The sequence below is a fragment of the Moschus berezovskii genome, chromosome 2, assembly GCF_049115385.1.
Source record: "Moschus berezovskii isolate FMDL1 chromosome 2, NW_MosBer_1.0, whole genome shotgun sequence".
Taxonomy (NCBI): Eukaryota; Metazoa; Chordata; class Mammalia; order Artiodactyla; family Moschidae; genus Moschus; species Moschus berezovskii.
This window is the reverse complement of record NC_142461.1, coordinates 65,454,402-65,467,411: the sequence shown is the minus strand read 5'-3', so window position 1 is coordinate 65,467,411 and position 13,010 is coordinate 65,454,402. Positions and strand designations below refer to the sequence as shown.

General features: G+C 36.6%; 1 protein-coding gene across 4 annotated transcripts in view; it reads left to right on the top strand.

Moving 5' to 3' along the window:
- PTPN4 (protein tyrosine phosphatase non-receptor type 4) overlaps nucleotides 1-13,010 on the top strand; it is a 201,382-nt gene that overhangs the window by 114,783 nt on the left and 73,589 nt on the right. For all 4 annotated transcript variants that reach the window (XM_055398840.2, XM_055398841.2, XM_055398842.2 and 1 more), the window contains exons 11-12: nucleotides 3,768-3,831; nucleotides 7,042-7,214. In XM_055398840.2, coding sequence (XP_055254815.2) covers nucleotides 3,768-3,831; nucleotides 7,042-7,214 — 237 coding nt within the window. The remainder of the gene's footprint in view (nucleotides 1-3,767; nucleotides 3,832-7,041; nucleotides 7,215-13,010) is intronic.

The following is a 13,010-nucleotide window of genomic DNA, read 5'->3' as shown; positions in this document are numbered from 1 at the left end:
CAGTTTCATTTTTCTGCATGTAGCATCCAGTTTTCCCAGCACCATTTATTGAAGAGGCTATCTTTTCTCCATTGTACATTCTTTCCTTGTTGTCATAAATTAGTTGGCCATGTGAGCATGGGTTTATTTCTGGGCCCTCTGCTGTTTTACTGATCTTTATTTCTGTGCCAGTGCCAGACTGTTTCGGTTACTGTAGCTTTGTAATATGTAGTTTGATGTCAGGGAGCCTGTTACCTCAGGCTTTGTTGTTTCTGAAGATTGCTTTGGATATTTGGGTCTTTTGTGGTACCATACAAATTAGATGATTATTTGTTCTAGTTCTGTGAAAAATATCTTTTATACTCCTTCCTTTTCATATTTTATGTTTTTAGTGTTATATTTTGCATCTTTTAATTTGTATGTCCCTTAACTAGTTGGTGTAGTTTTAGAGTTTTCCACAAGCGGCTGCACTAATTGACATTCCTATCAACAATGCATGAGAGTTCTCTTTTCTCCACATTCTCACCCAACATTTATTGTCTTTCTGATGCTAGCCATTCTGACAGATGTGAAGTGGTATTTCTTTGTGGTTTTGATTTGTATTTCTCTGATGATTAGCAGTATTGAGCATATTTTCATATCCGTGTTGGCCATCTGCATTTCCTCTTTGGAAGCATATCTATTCAGGTCTACTTTTTACTTGGGTTGTTTGATTTTTGTTTTGTTTTCATGTTGAATTGTATGAGCTGTTTATATATGTTGGATGTTAACCCCTTATTGGTCGTATCATTTGCAAATATCTTCTGTCATTCAGTAGATTGTCTTTTTGTTGTTGGTTTCTTTTGCTATGCAAAAGCTTTTAAGTTTAGTTAGGTCTCATTTGTTTGTTTTTATTTCATTTGTTTTAGGATATGGTTCCCAAAAAATGTTGCTATGATTTTTGTCAAAGACTGTTTGCTTAAGTTTTCCTCTAGGAGTTTTATGGTATCCATTCTTAAATCTTTAATCCATTTCAAGTTTAGTTTTGTATATGGTGTTAAGAGAATGTTCTAACCTCATTTTTTAACATATAGCTGTCCAGTTTTCCCAGCATCACTTATTGTATATTCTTTGTTCATTTGTCATAGATTCATGACCATAGGTACATGCATGAGTTTATTTCTGTACTTTCTATCCTCTTCCATTGATTTCTGTGTCTGTTTTTGTGCCAGTACCATACTGTTTTGATTTCTGTGGTTTTGTAGTATAGCTTGAAATCAGGGAGCATGATTCCTTCTGCTATTTTTCTTTCTCAAGATTGTTTGGCTGTTTAGAGTCTTTTGTATTTCTATGCAAAATTTGAAATTATTTGTTCTAGTTCTGTGAAAAATGCATTGGTATTTTGATAGAGATTGCCTTGATAATGTAGATTGCTTTGGGTAATATGGTCATTTTAACAATTCTTCCAATCTAGGAATATGGTGTGTCTTTCCATATGTTTGCATCATTTTCAGTGTCTCTCATCAGTGTGTTTCAGTTTTCCAAGTACATGTCTTCCATTTTCTTAGGTAGGTTTATTCCCAGGTATTTTATTCTCTTTACTCTGATAGTAAATGGGATTGTTTTAATTTCTCTTTTTGTTAGTTTGTTGTTAGTGTATAGAAGTGGAGCAGGTTTCTGAATATTAATTTTATATTTTAGTACCCTTTTTCATGATTTTCATTTCTGTGCTTACATTGCCCATCTTTTCTTGCTCTCTATTTTATCCACTGGAGCTCTTAGCATGTTAATTAAGTTGTTTTAAACTCTCAGAATGATAATTCCAGCACTCCTTTCACGTCCAATCGTGATACATACTGTGTCTTTATGTTGTTTTTTTGCCTTTTGGTATCCTTGTAATTTTTTCTTATGGGCCAATCTGATATCCTGGTAAAAGATTGTTGTTCAGTCACTAAGTTGTGTCTGATTCTTTGCGACTCCGTGAACTGTAGCACTCCAGGCTTCCCTATCTTTCACTATGTCCTGGAGTTTGCTTCAATTCGTGTCCCTTGAGTTGATGATGTCATCTAACTATCTCATCCTCTGTCACCACCTTCTCCTCCTGCTCTCAGTTTTTCCCAGCATCAAAGGTCTTTTCCAGTGAGTTGGGTCTTCACATAGCATAGCCAAAGTGTTAGAGCTTCAGCATCAGTCCTTTGAATGAATATTCAGGGTTGATTGGTAACCTTGGTAAAAGGAACTGCTTTAAATAGCTCTTAGTAATGTAGTAAAGTCATGCTCAAAATTCTCCAAGCCAGGCTTCAGCAATATGTGAACCGTGAACTCCCAGATGTTCAAGCAGCTTTTAGAAAAGGCAGAGGCACCAGAGATCAAATTGCCAACATCCGCTGGATCATGGAGAAAGCAAGAGAGTTCCAGAAAAGCATCTATTTCTGCTTCATTGACTATGCCAAAGCCTTTGACTGTGTGGATCACAATAAACTGTGGAACATTCTAAAAGAGATGGGAATCCCAGACCACCTGACCTGCCTCTTGAGAAACCTGTATGCAAGTCAGGAAGCAACAGTCAGAACTGTACATGGAACAACAGACTGGTTCCAAATAGGAAAAGGAGTACGTCAAGGCTCTATATTGTCACCTTGCTTATTTAACTTATATGCAGAGTACATCATGAGGAATGTACTGGCGTGTTGTGATTCATGGGGTCGCGGAGAGTCGGACATGACTGAGTGACTGAACTGAACTGAACTGAATGTAGTGATGAGGTGTGGGGTGGGGGTGGGCGGCGACGGCAGGTGTAGTCCTGTGATTAGCTTTGTGTTTTTCTGAGCCTCGACCTTTGGATTGTGAGCTTCACAAGTGTTTCTCAATTTTTTCTCCCTCTTTGGGTGGGACAAGATTTCTAGAGTGGACTGAAATTGGGTATTTTCTTTTCCTGGATCATTTAAAGCTCTTGTTAACTTGTTTCCCCTAAATGCAGACCTTGTTAAGAGCAGAGTGTACTGGCCTATTTCAACATGGTTTCTTTTCCCCTTTCCCTGTCAGAAACCTGAGGGTATTTTCCTCTGATATTTACTGTTGGAATTTGCTTGAGCTTCTGGAGATAAATCTTAGAATTCTGTGAGGGCCTCCCTATGGCTGGGTTCTCTTGGAGTTTTTCACTCGCATAGTTAACCATGCTGAGCCTTCAACAATTCATGAAATACAGTTCAGGTTTTCCTACCCTGGCACTGCTTCCTCTGGCGGTTTCTGCTCCCAGTTCTCTTCCCTGGGAAGCTCTGATTCCCTGTATTCAACTGTTCATCTCTCAAATCTCGGAGGTAGAGTTTGCTCTGTGCTCTTCTCTTTCTTACGGATTCAAGAAAAATTGATGATATTTAAGTTTGTTGAGCTTTTTACTTGTTGCTAGGATGTAGTGGTGATTTCTAAGCTCTTTGCATGCAGAGCAAGGAAACTTGTAGTTTTAAAGACTGAACAAACTATATTTTTGGTATTCTTGAATTTTTAACTTGTAATATGTGTTTTTATGTAAATTTTGGATACAAAATTGAAAAATGGATAAATTCTCAGTAAATGTCCTGGTAAAACAGCTCAACTGAGTGTATAAATTCTAATTATTTTTTCATCATACACCAAAAACTTTCAATTTTTAATGTGTATATGTATATATATTCTTTAGTGTATATGTACATATAGTTAAATAGATATTACTAAACATGCAATTAAAAGATTATTTTTAACTACTCTTTAGTTGATACTTTTATCTGTTCAATATTTTAAATACTTCAATTCATTCTCTTTTTATCCAGGTTGAAAATTGTGAAAATTTCTTTTAAGTGCAAACAGTTTTTTATTCAGTTAAGAAAAGAATTGGTGAGTATTGTTCTTATTAATATAAATTGCTTATAAAGAAATATTCATTACAGAACTTTTAGTGTAAATAAAAGTGTTATTAATATATTAATAACTGCCAACTAAGTTAATTTATAGTTTGTGACAAAGTATTTCTCCATTGTTTCTGTGGTTCTGATCTGAGGTTATTCTAGATAGCTGTTCTGCTGTCTCTTGAACATAGAAACTAATTTCAGTTGTGATATTCATTGTCAGTCCCCGTATTCTATTCATAAGGTCACTAACTGAGGATTTATATGTCCTTTTTCTTTGTATCTTTCTTTTTTTTAACTAAATCTGTAGCACTTCCTTTTATATGTAAGTTCATTTCATTGTAGGGAATCTGAGTATTTAGTTTTGTTTATTGTTCATGAACGTGTAGTACTTTTCCTGCCTTTGTTAGAATGGTAATGTCCTTTTTTTTATATTATCAATAAATACAACATGTTGAGTTATCGTAGAAAGTACAGTATTGTAAAGAGGGTCATCTTATAAATGTTTTTTATCTATTTCATCAAATTAAATTAGCCTTATCCTTTGACATTATTAGAAGTCTTGACAAATTAACGCATATTTTAGGGTGTTTATATGTGTGCAAAATGTATTTGATTCAAATGCATTTTATAGAGGATCTTGATCTATTGAGTATAATTCATCATCATTTATATTCAAAAATATGGAAGTTTTTTGAAGAGTTTTTGAAATAAATCAGGCAGTAATTAAGTATAGTGCTTGATAGGTATATAATATACAATGTTACTATGTAGAACATTACTGCCACCTCAGAAGCTGGTATTACTGCAAATAGAACTGATGCACTAGCAGTTATTAACTCTCCAAAAAGGTAAATATTATTCTCATTTGTAGCATCATGAATTAGTTTGTCCTGTTTTGAACTTTTAAAATGTAAAATCATACAGAATATTTTTCTCTGCCTTCTTTCCCTTAGCATTGGGAGATTCACCTGTGTTGTTACACAGAGCAGTAGTTTGCCCCATTGCTATGCAGAATTCTACTGAATGAATATACTATCAATTAGTTATTCATTCTTAATTATGTTAATGGACAGTTTTGCCATTTCTGAATGAGGCTATTATGATTAATGCTGTTAATGAACACTATTGTACATGTTTCAATAAATGTTTAGAGGAATAAAATATATTAAATCATGTCTGGAAACTGGAGAACAGACATTTTACTTTTGATAATTATATTGGTAGGAGGTGATATTGAAGCCAATTTTTCCATTTTGCTTCCTGTGATACTGTTGTTATTTGTAATAATAATAATATAGTACTTAACATTTCTGGAGATCTTACTATGTGCCTGATAATGTGTATCAACTATTTTCATATCATTTAGTTTTCACAGCTATTCTTCTGAGGTAGTGTTAGTACATACAGAGCAACTCTTAAGCATAATTAAGAATTCTCTGATGATCAAGAAGTAATATTTTAACATATCATTTTGTAGCATCACCATTTAATATTTATACATGGACATTTTACTGTATTTTAGTTACAGAAAAAAATCTTCATGACCTTTTGATAGGCAAAGATTGCCTTAACAGGACGTAGAAGGAAAATGAACATTAAAGGAGAAGATCGATAATTTGGACTGTGTTAAAATTAAGAACTATGGCAAATATCATAGAATATGTGTATAATAAACACACATACCACGTCCTTGGTTGTATATCCAAGCCAATCCATAAATACATTAGTGACTTGAACAGACACTCCAGAGTTGAGAACAGAACTGAGAATATCTCCTCATCCTGTAACATGAACCTCATTAAACATCAGAGAAATACAAATTATAATCAGAATGTGATAATTCCTCATAGCCATCAGAATAGTGTAATGAAAAGATTGGTAAACCCAGTGATTTGGGAGTATGTGGAGCATTCATTGCTTGTAGGAGGAAGTGAATATTGAGCTAATCATCTTGGGAAATTGTTGGGTGGTATCTACTAGAGGTGAACACATGACATCTATGATCCAACAACAAAAATTCGCACCTACATGCATCAGACAAAATACAGGGATATACATAGGAGCAATGTTTTTACATTACCAAGCTAGAAACAGTAAATGTCTGTCAACAGTAAGTGGATAAATAAACTGGTTTCTTCATACAATAGAACACTGTGTAAAGTGAAAATGAGGCAATTACTCCTTCACAATTAAATGGAGGAATATAGAAACATAATAATGAACAAAAGAAGTCAAGATATACGTGTATGCGTCCATGTATGTAAAAGTGAAAACGAGCGTAACCAATCTGTGGTCATAAAGTCAGAAAGGTAGTCACCTTTGTAGAGGTAATCTGGTAGAAAGGGAGGATGAAGGATACTCAAAGGTACTGCTAATGACACATTTCTGAATCAGGTTGGGAGGGTCAAAGGTTACAGTCACTGTGAAAATCAGAGCTCTACATTTATGACATGTCTGCCTTGCTATAAATAGTTTATTATTTCAGTTAAACTGTTTACTTAAATACTAATTGGTGCCAAATTTTTTAAAAAGTTAAAGGAATGCTTCTATTCTGTTGCTACTTATTTTTAAAATGAGTTTCAAAATAGTGTTCAGAAGTGCTGAATGTTTTTATTTACTTATTTACAATCAAGACAGATTTATTAATTTAAAAATATTGTTGAAAGGTATGTTGATATATCTTAAAGTTTAATTTGTGGGCAAGGATTATATTTTGAAATGATTATAGCTATTAAGTTTTGAAAATAGGTATATATCAAGTTTTAAATTTATTTGTGAAAGTTGCTCAGCCGTGTCTGACTCTTTGCGACCCCATGGACTATACAGTCCATGGAATTCTCCAGACCAGAATACTGGAGTGGGTAGCCTTTCTCTTCTCCAGGGGATCTTCCCAACCCAGGCATCAAGCCTAGGTCTCTCTCATTGCAGGCGGATTCTTTACCAGTTGAGCCACAAGGGAAGCCCTAAATTTATTTCTAACTGTACTATAAAGTAAAAGTTCCTATGAGTTGTAACATTGCCAAATGAGGTCCACATTTTGCCACCTATTTATATTACTGCTTCTTTATTGGATAAACAGAAAGGACACAAGAAGGATTAGTGTTCATAGGACTAGAATATTTATCTGTAAAAAATAAATGGAGCATTAGATTCTGACATTTTCATGATATTCTCTGCCTTTTGTCATTTATTACAGCATGAATCTAGAGAAACATTATTGGGATTTAACATGGTGAATTACAGAGCATGTAAAAACTTGTGGAAAGCGTGTGTAGAACATCACACATTCTTCCGTTTGGACAGACCACTTCCACCTCAAAAGAATTTTTTTGCACATTATTTTACATTAGGTTCAAAATTCCGGTACTGGTAAGTATTGCTTATGCTTTGATTCTTTACTGTTGATTTTTCCTTCCCTTAAATAAAGGTCTAGTTTATTGAACCAGAGAATCTGTTACTCATACATGCCAACTGAGTCAAAATCTCCGTGAAATGTCACCTCCTTTATTTATATCAGCAAAAAGTTCTGTAGGTTCTCAACATATAAACAAACTTAAGAAATCTGTTCCATTGACAATTCCAGGTCATTATTTTCTAAAGAAAATCAAGCATATTATTTACAACCTACTCATGTTATAATTTCCATTGTATCTTTGTTAAATATTTACAAGAAAACCTTTTCATGAGGAAAATATTCAGGTGTGGCCCAGAAAAGATTTATATTATAAACCTCAAGCATTTATAATTGCTCTATTTGTAATCAGAAAAAGCAAAACACAGCATGTAGCGTAGTACAGGATATACCATCAAAAATACATCTTCCTCCATAAGTAGTAAAAATAGCCCAAAAACTCATTATCAGCACTTAACTAGAATTAACGAAATTGTAATCACAAAAAAGGCACAGAACATTCTTAAGTGGCTTGATGTTATGATTGACTTCCCTGTCACCATCCTAAAAGCAGTATTGGGAAAAGTAAGGTATTGGTACTTGTAAATTTGAAGGTAATTAGATTTAGATAGTGAGTATGACAACAGTTGTGACAGTCAAGGAAAAATCAAACAGTCTTATCTATTGGTGCTAAATCTTAGTAGGGACAGACGAAATCCCCATGAGAGAGCAGTGCAGACCATAACAGCATTCCCTCAATAAACTGCATCCCTAACCTAAAGACCTCCAGGCTTGTTATACAAGAACTGTACTTTTGCAGAATTTTTTATTCCCTGTCTTCTTGAAAATACGATATACACAGTAAATATACACACACCACTTCATTTCGGCAATAAAAAAAATAAAAGACCATAGTAACCAGTCTTTAACCATAATTTAAAACAGACTCAGATGAAAAAAGAAAAATCAAGTAATTTACCCTGACTGTACCATAGAAAACAAAATCTAATCATGATGACTATAGATACAAAAGACGGTTAAGGAAACCACTTTGGGAGAAAATCATCCCTGAAACAGGATGAAATTTTTACCTGAATATTAATTTTTTAAAAATAAACTCAATGGACTTCCCTGGTGATCCAATGGTTAAGGCTCTGTGCTTACACTGCAGGAGGCACAGGTTGGATTCCTTGTCAAGGAACTAAGATGCCGCATGCCACGTGGTGCAGTCAAACAAAACAAAGCAAAAGGGAAGGAAGCAAATTTCTCATCATGGACGTTAAAGTACTAAATAGTGAATTAAATAGTTCTTTTTGAAAAATGGTCTCAAGAACTATATAATTTAAGAAGAAAATACTGGTTCACATGGGAGCAACACTGCCATTCAGGCTGTTCTTGCCTCTGGGGGAATGTGGACCTAGTCCTGGCAGATATTACATTTTTAAAACAACTTTATCAAGATATAACTGACATACAATAAGCTACCATATTTAAAGTTTAAAATTTTTTGTTTGGAATATATAATGTATATACATCCATGAACCTACACCACAATTAAGACAGTAAGTATATTCACCCTGGAATTTTCCTCATACTCTTCTGAAACGCCCTTTCTCCCACCTCTCTTTGTCTCTATGTAGCCACTGCTGTGTTTTTTGTTCCTAAATATCGGTTTGCATTTTCTAGGATTTTATATAAATTGAAGCACACAGTTTAAATATTCTGTGTTTATGTTATATACTCAGCATCAGTTCAGTTCAGTCGCTCAGTCGTGTCCGATTCTTTGCGACCCCATGAATCACAGCACGCCTGGCCTCCCTGTCCATCACCAACTCCCGGAGTTCAGTCAAACTCATGTCCATCGAGTCGGTGATGCCATCCACCCATCTCATTCTCTGTCGTCCCCTTCTCCTCCTGCCCCCAATCCCTCCCAGCATCAGAGTCTTTTCCAATGAGTCAACTCGTCGCATGAGGTGGCCAAAGTATTGGAGTTTCAGCTTTAGCATCAGTCTTTCCAGTGAACACCCAGGACTGATCTCCTTTAGAATGGACTGGTTGGATCTCCTTGCAGTCCAAGGGACTCTCAAGAGTCTTCTCCAGCACCACAGTTCAAAAGCATCAATTCTTCGGCCATCAGGCAGATACTCAGCATAATTATTCCGAAATTGATGCATTTTTTTGCCTGGATTGATAGTTCATTTCTTTTTATTGTAGGGTAGTATTCCATGTGTAGGTATAACACAGTTTGTTTATCCATTCACTTAATTGTGGATATCAGACAGATTGTTTCTCCATTTGGATTGCTTTAGGGCTTGGACTGTTAGGAATAAAGCTGCTTTGGACATCAGTATGGAAGGATGTGTGTAGACATTTGTTTTAAGTTTCTCAGGAGTGGAATGACCAGATCATGTAGTAGATGTGTGTTTAACTTTCTAAGAAACTGTTGGTGGTTTTCCAAAGAACTTGTATCATTTTATGCACCTGCCAGCAGTGTTCAAGAGTTCCAGTTCCACCACATTCAAACCACTGCCTCCTGGGATCTTTTCATGTGGCTACTTTTCTGAAAAGCACAAAAGTTTGATAAGTTCAATTTACCAGTTTTTTCTTTCATAGATTTTCTTTTGTCATATTTAAGAAATCTTTGCCTAACCCACAGTCAGAGAGATTTATTCCTCTGTTTTCTTCTGATTTTTATAGTTTTAACTCATATTTAGGTCTGTGATCCATTTGAAAGTAATTTTTGTGTGAAGTATGGATTGAAGTTTATCTTTTTGTATGTGGATATCCATTTGTTCCAGCATTTTTTTGTTGAAAAGGTTACTCTTTCTCCACAGTATTGCCTTTGCACCTTTGCTGAAAATGAGTATAGTCCGTATGTGTGTGGACATATTTCTGGACTTTTTTTCAGTAGTAAGTCTTAGTCCAGCTTTCCTAGCAGAGGGAATGTTGGAGACCATGGCAGGTCTGGGTGGCCTGAGAGCCTGCTGCGCACTGAGCCCTACACCTGCACCTCCATCCTGGGTGCCAGTGGCTGGAGGTGCACCCAGGGCCCACAGGACAAGTGGGCACAGAAGTCGTCTGTGCTTGGGGTGCCCAGTGAGGCGAGGTTCTGATGCCCCTCAGAGTATCGCGGGGGTGGGGTGAGGGGCCTGCGCGCTGCTGTGCTCTTCATCCATTTCCAATTCTGAAGCATGGAGAGCACCATGAGGTAGCAGTCGTTCAATGGGGAGTTTGTCTACTGTGAACTAGGGGCCTCCTGCTAGGGTCTCAGTTCTTGGCTGGTTCCAGAACACAAGGTTGCCTTGTGTGTGCCAGGAACAGGTACAGTGATGGGCAGGAAAGGAAGGACAGTGACTCTTAGCCTGTGAAGATAGGCAAGAATTGTCAGCCATCAACGACCCATCTGTGGGTCCAGCTCAGTCCTGTGTGGCTGCTTAGTGGAGTAGTCCTGCGCATGTGGCTCTTGTCACTCCAGGACTCACTTCAGGACAGAACCGCCCTGCGGTCCTGAGTTTCCCTCCCAAGATGAGGGTCCTGCTGCAGAGTCCAGGGCCCTGTCCTCAGCTCCTCGTGGAGTGCACCAGCGTGGAGCCAGTGGGGCTTGCCCGACTCACACAGCACTGGACACGTACATCCAGTCTTCTCACAGGGGTGCTGCAGAATCGGAGAAAGTCATAGCTTTGGGACTGTCCTCCAATGAAAAAGAATTTGCAGGTTTAGGAGAATAATTTTTTGTGGAATGATGCCATGTTGAAAAATAGTTCTGTCTGCCTTTCCCCCCTTGGTATGGATCAGCAGGGCTGAGGCAGCAGGTGTGTTTATGTAACCAGTGACTGCCTGGAATCCAGAAACTCCAGGTCACAGCATATGTAGTGAAGAGGACAAGAGGAGTTGGGGTGCCATTCTTGTTGGTGGCAGGCAGGTGTGCCCAAGACAGTGGTGTTCCACGTCTGGTGGCCGTAGCCCATTTGGGTCCTAATCCTGAAATCCTCCAGCCAGGTGGTCAGGGAGCTGCAAAATCTTCTGGGCCAGCCGAGCCTACAATTCTAAGATGTTCTTCACTGTGTTTGGATCATCTCCCCCGGACCCATGGGGAGAAATCTAAATGAGGCTTAAGAATTAGTGCTGAGAACTTGAGTCTTATAATTAAAACCTCGAAACACAGTGTTTTCAGCACAGGGTATTAAAGTGAATGGAAGGATTTAATGCCTTTTTCAAGGAGGGTGTCTCCATATTGGCAAAACAAGAGAATAAATGGGTCTTAAATAGTTTTAAATCCAGTAGTGTTTGTCTTCTAACTTTGTTCTTTTTAAAAGTTGTTTGCACTTCCATTTGAATTTTAGAATTAGCTGATCAATTTCTACAAAAACACTTCTGGAAATCTAATTGGAATTGTGCTGAAACTATAGATTAGTTTCAGGAGAATTGACATGGTATTGAGTTTTCTGAGTCATGAAGCATGGTATCTTTTTATTTAAATCTTATTCCTCTGTTTGTGGTTTTCAGTATACAGGTGTTTCACATGTTTGTCAAATGTATCCTTAATTATTTCATGTTGTTGATGCTATTAGAAACTGTCTTACTATGTTTTAATTTCAGATTGTTCATCACAGTTAGAAATGCAATTTATTTTATGTTGCTCTTACATTTTCTTAAACTTTGCTTTACCTCGTGTCTTCTAGGAGTTTTTAAAAACTCTTTTCCAGCAGATTTTCCTCTGGAGGATAAAGACAGTTATAATTCTTCCTTTCTATTTTGATCTTTATTCAAATTATTTGTTTTATTTTTGGCTGTGCTGGGTCTTTATTGCTGCATGCAGGCTTTCTCTGGTTGTGTTTGGGCTTCTCTTGTTACAGAGTTCAGGCTCTAGGGCATGAGCTTCAATAGTTGTGGCACATGGTCTGAGTAGTTATGACTTGTGGGTTCTAGAATGTGGGCTCAGTAGTTTGACACACCGTCTTAGTTGTCCCACAGAATGTGGGATCTTTCTGGACCGGTGATTGAATAGTGTCCCTGCATTGGCAAGTGGATTCTTAACCACTGGACCACCAGGGCAGTGGTGATCTTTTTTATTCCTTTTTCTTTACTGATTGTTCCAGTGTAGTGTTGAGTAGAAGTGGTGGAAGCAGATACCGTGTCTTGTTCCTTATCTTAGTGGGGGACACTCAGTCTTTCATTCTTAAGTGTGCTGTTGGTTTTGGGCTTTCACAAATGTTGTATATCAGGCATGTTAAAGAAGTTCCTCTATTCCTCATTTGTGGTAAGTTTTTATTAGGATTGGATATTAATTTTTGTCAAAAGCTTTTTCTGCACCTATTACAGTGATCATATGGGTTTTCTTTTTATTTATTTGCTGAATTATATTGATTAATTTTTCAAGTGTTAAAGTTACCCTACATTTCTGAAAGAAACCCCACTTAGTTATGATCTGTTATCCTTTTTATATATTATTTTATTCAGTTTGCTTGCATTTAGTTTAGATTGTTTGCGTCTATGTCCACGAAGGATATTTCTCTTCAGTTTTCTTGTAATATTGTTATCAGATTTGGTGTCAGGGTAATTTTGGCGTCATTGAATGAATTGGGAAGTATTGCTTCATTTTCAGTCTTCTAATAGAGTCTCTGTAGTAATATTATTTCCCTTTAAATATTTGGTAGAATTTTCCATGTCTGTTCTTCTAATGCAGAAGTGTGATTTACAGGAGGCTTTTGAACAGCACATTTTTTCTTTAACACAAATGAAGCAGTTCAGGTTTTCTCTTTCTTCCTAGGTGA